The sequence below is a fragment of the Austrofundulus limnaeus genome, unplaced genomic scaffold (genome assembly GCF_001266775.1).
Source record: "Austrofundulus limnaeus strain Quisiro unplaced genomic scaffold, Austrofundulus_limnaeus-1.0 Scaffold0, whole genome shotgun sequence".
In the NCBI taxonomy this organism is placed as follows: Eukaryota; Metazoa; Chordata; class Actinopteri; order Cyprinodontiformes; family Rivulidae; genus Austrofundulus; species Austrofundulus limnaeus.
The window spans coordinates 4821438-4825893 of NW_013952402.1; the positions used below are offsets into that span (position 1 = coordinate 4821438).

The following is a 4456-nucleotide window of genomic DNA, read 5'->3' on the forward strand; positions in this document are numbered from 1 at the left end:
TAAATCAAAATCACAAATAAAATTAAATGAAAGGCAGCAAAGAAGAAAAAAATCTTACATCTGCCCCTTTTTTCCCAAGAATAAGTTCATATAATAAAAATCTGTATTATTAACAAAACAAAAAACAAGAACATCTAATCCCTCTAGAACAGTTTAAATAGATACATTAAACTATTTCGTATTTCTTCAACAATCCAACTTTTATCATTTTCTGATATCATTTTTCTTTAACTTCAGCTGCTGAATGTCTCTAAAACCTTTTTAACCTAATGTAGCTTCATATTTTATTGTTGCATTGTACTAAAAAACAGGTTTGTAAAGATTGAAGTTATGCAGTCAGTTACTCAGGCCAACGTTTATGTCAGTTTATATCAGTAATAAAAGCAGCGCTGCACAGCGGATTTATTGCTGATTATTTTGATGAGTATCAGTTAAGATAAACCCACATTTGTCTCAAACCTCTTTCTGTCACAGTGATGCACGCCACAGTTTACGAGTGTTTTAGCATCTCAGCTACATTCAAGGGCAGCGAGTCCATCTGTGAGGGCAAATACAGAACAGCTAAATCAGACCGTTCCTTCTTGGTGCTTCACTTTTTAGGTCAAAGCGTGATACAGCAATAAGTTGTGACAATATTTTTTATTTTAATTTTTTTTTAGCTTTGTGTATATTGTGTTTTAAAATGTCATTACATTAACTGGTCTTAATTCCCTGATAAATATATGGTAAATGGTGTAGGCCGCCTGTTTAACAACATAAAACAAAAGAACATATATGAATAAAGACAAGCTGCTTTAAAGGAGCAATATCATGTAAAATCTACTTTCTTGAGTTTTATATCATGTTATAATGTTATACTCTCAAAAAAAACATGCCCAAAGCCTTGCTCTGACTCATTCATGCATGTTTGAGAAATCCTACAGCGTTTTTAGGCAGCCATGTTGAGGAGCAAAACGACAGGTGGGGACCAGAAACGCCCCTGGGACGTGTCTTTAAGCCAAGCTTCCTCATGGCAGAGCGCCCCCCCTCCCCCTCCCCACACACCCCACCTATGACTCCTGTTGGCTGAAAGTGAAAGTGAAACTTAAACTGTCCGCTGAGCTCTCAACATTAGTTCTCACTCAGTGAAGCTCTTTTCAGATTAAAAATACCTTTGAGGGAATATATTTTCAGATGCCAAGAAAATTGCATCATGGCAGTCCACCCCCACACTGAAATGGGCGAGACAGAAGCGGAAGGTGGTTCTTAAAGAGACAGAGGCCAATTTCAAGGTGTTTAGAAGAGGAAGTGATGAGAAGATGAGTTTATTTTCTATTTAAACATAAAAACAGCATTTTATTAACAGCTAAATGTGACATAGATACTTGATTATGGTATAGTATTTAAATATATGCCTGAGAAACACATAATATTGCCCCTTTAAAAAGTCTATGGCTTCCCATCTCTCAGCATCCTTAATAAAAAAAATTAAATGTCTCAAACTAATTTAAAACAAATGTTGCGTATAACCTCTAAAGCTGAAATACATGTATGATTAAGACATACAATTAGTTTTTCCAAGACCCTCATCAGGCTGTGAGGCTATTATTGTTGTTGTTGTTGTTGTTGTTATTATTGTTGTTATTGTTAGATTTTCTGCTCCTTGCAGCTGGCCCCCATAAAGTCTACTCAGGAAAATTCAGCAGTTTAGAGCTGCAACAGGTGCAGGTTTTTCTTGCTGTTCCCATTAAAATGACTGTATGTCCCAGTAAGAACCTTATCAGGAGAAATGGACATTGGCTTCACCCTTAGTCTCATTCAAGCTGTTTTTCTTTCTCATATTTTTTTTTTTTTTTTGCTTCTGTTTTCCCACAGGATTTGTCACTGTGAAGGGGATGAGGAGAGTCCTCTGATCACGCCGTGCCACTGTACGGGCAGCCTGCGTTTCGTCCACCAGGCCTGTCTGCAGCAGTGGATAAAGAGCTCCGACACCCGCTGCTGTGAGCTCTGCAAATACGAGTTCATCATGGAGACGAAGCTCAAACCACTGCGCAAGGTAGGACTCTCCCGTTTCGTTTTGTTTTCCTTAAGTGGAGCGCTAAGGTAGCTCGCATTTATCTGCCCATTTCCCGTTTGTTAAAGTCCAGGTCCTGGAGCTKYTTKWTTTTTTTTTTTTTTTTTTTTTTTTTATGAGCTGATTTTGCGATGCTGAAAAAGCTTCAGCCTGAAACAGCCGCTAATCTGTCACACAGATAACGCAAACTGTGACTCCAAGCTTTGGAAGTGGTTTTCATGGGCAGAACGCAAAAAGGGAAAGGTGGGGGAATCGTTTTCAAATGGTTCAGATGAAGCCCACTTCCGTTAAAGGTTGTTATCAATCGCTGCGGCCCAGAGATAGCAGGACGTTAATTAAAATCCTTCCACCCCTCATTAGCTCCACAAAAAGCCTTAAAGAAACGCTCCTCTGTTAGTAGCCTCTGAATCTCATGGGTAGAATGAGAGATGGAGTTGGCTCCGGGTGTGAGGTGTCAGTCAAAGTTCAGTTTTACGTCACGCTGCGAAAAATCACTTTTTAATTAAACCGAACGAACAATTAGAACATTTCACTCTGGAAATTATGAGTAATGGATTTAGAAGCTGGGAGAAACTGTTTACAGGAATAATTTAATGTTGGCATTTGTGTTTAGTGTTTTAATTTTAATTTTTTTTTCTAATGCTGGGTCTTCTTCCAGCAGGATGAAATGTTTAGTGGGTGACTGACAAAGTGGCGCTGTGTTAACTGTGCTGCCTGGCAGGCAGCTGGGTGCAGCGTGCCACTTTTCTTCTGCATCCTATTAACCCTGCCAAGAAGTGCTGCGTAGCACTGGATCTTTATCGCAGCAGCTCAACGGCTTCCATCAAATATTTATCTCTTAGCTGCTCCCTAACACAGCTAAGAAAGCAGAACACTTTAAATGGTTTAAACACTAAGTGTTCAAGTCTTAAATTGTCTGGGTTTTTTTTATGCTTTCTGTTGTTGCAGTGGGAGAAACTACAGATGACGGCGAGCGAGAGGAGGAAGATCATGTGTTCGGTAACCTTCCATGTCATCGCCATCACCTGCGTGGTGTGGTCGCTCTACGTTCTTATCGACAGAACAGCGGAGGAAATCAGGCTAGGTCAGCACATTCTCTCCCACTTCAGCGACCAACGTTAAATCAGTGTCTGTTTTATACTGTTGAGTGTCATTTATTTAACCGCAAGCTTCCCCCAGCTTATTCACAGGCTGCATTTGAACAAACGATGTAAAATAAAGGGTTTTTTTAATGGTAAGAGGGAGTCAAAGCTTCTGTTGAGACTCCACTAATAGTTTTTGTAGGGATTTAAAAGTTTACGACAGGAACTATGATGGAAAGATTATGGTCAGGAAATTAACCTCACAAGGGCTGAAGTGTATCATCTTATCAAACACCATTGTATGTGGGCTACAGAAAATAACTTTGCGTAACATTGTGGTTATAACTAAACAGGCAAACACTTAAACACACATCTAAGGCTACGTTCAGACTGCAGGCAGATGCAACCCTGATCTGATGGGGTTTTTTTCATGACAAGCTAAACGTGGCTAATCCAACCCAAACCTTTTCATTATGTGGTACTGAAATATATCTAATGTTTTTCAAAGTGACTTCAGTCTGAACGCTCGAGTCGCATTTCATTCAACTTTTACATGAGTGAGGTGGGGGTGAAAGATCGATGGACATTAACCTGGAAAAAAAATCTTGTAGCTCCGCTCATCTTCACTTACAGAACAGTTGCTTCATCCGTTTTCTTTTAATATGTTATTTTTATTTATTTTTATTATTATTTTATTATTTAAAAGGGGACAGTGCARTTTAAAAAAACATATGACAATTCATAAGTTAAAGGGGCAATATCATGCAAAATCAACTGTTTTGAGTTTTATATCATGTTATAATGATGTTATACTCTCATAAAAACATGCCCAAAGCCTTGCTTAGACTCATTCATGTATGTTTGAGAAATCCTGCAGCATTTTTAGGAAGCCATGCTGAGGAGCAAAACGACAGGTGGGGACCAGAAACGCCTTTTGGTACCAGGAACGCCCCTGGGACGTGTCTTTAAGCCGAACTTCCTCATGGCAGAGCTCACCCACACACCCCGCCCCTAACTCCTGCAGGCTCTCGGCAGTAACAGAGCAAACTGAAAATGAAACTTACTGTCTGCTGCTCTCCACACTACTTCTCGCTCAGTGGAGCTCTTTTCAGATTCAAAATACCTTTTGAGGAAATGTATTTTCAGATGCCAAGTAAACTGCATCATAGCGCACGGGCGAAACAAACCACCCCCGCGCGTGACACACATTCAGCCATTGCAGAGTGATTGTTTAAAAAAATAATTCCAATTAATCTCAAAAATATCTTGAGATTAATTGCGATTAAAAATTTTAATCTATGCCCAGCACAAATATATATAT

General features: G+C 39.3%; 1 protein-coding gene across 1 annotated transcript in view; it reads left to right on the plus strand.

Annotated features, from left to right (window-relative positions):
* The window catches only part of marchf8 (membrane-associated ring finger (C3HC4) 8), a gene marked incomplete in the record, with an annotated part of 39144 nt that overhangs the window by 28119 nt on the left and 6569 nt on the right, over positions 1-4456 (plus strand). Inside the window, 2 exon segments of the mRNA XM_014026785.1 lie at positions 1855-2035; positions 3002-3137. Of these exon segments, the coding sequence (XP_013882239.1) occupies positions 1855-2035; positions 3002-3137 (317 nt within the window).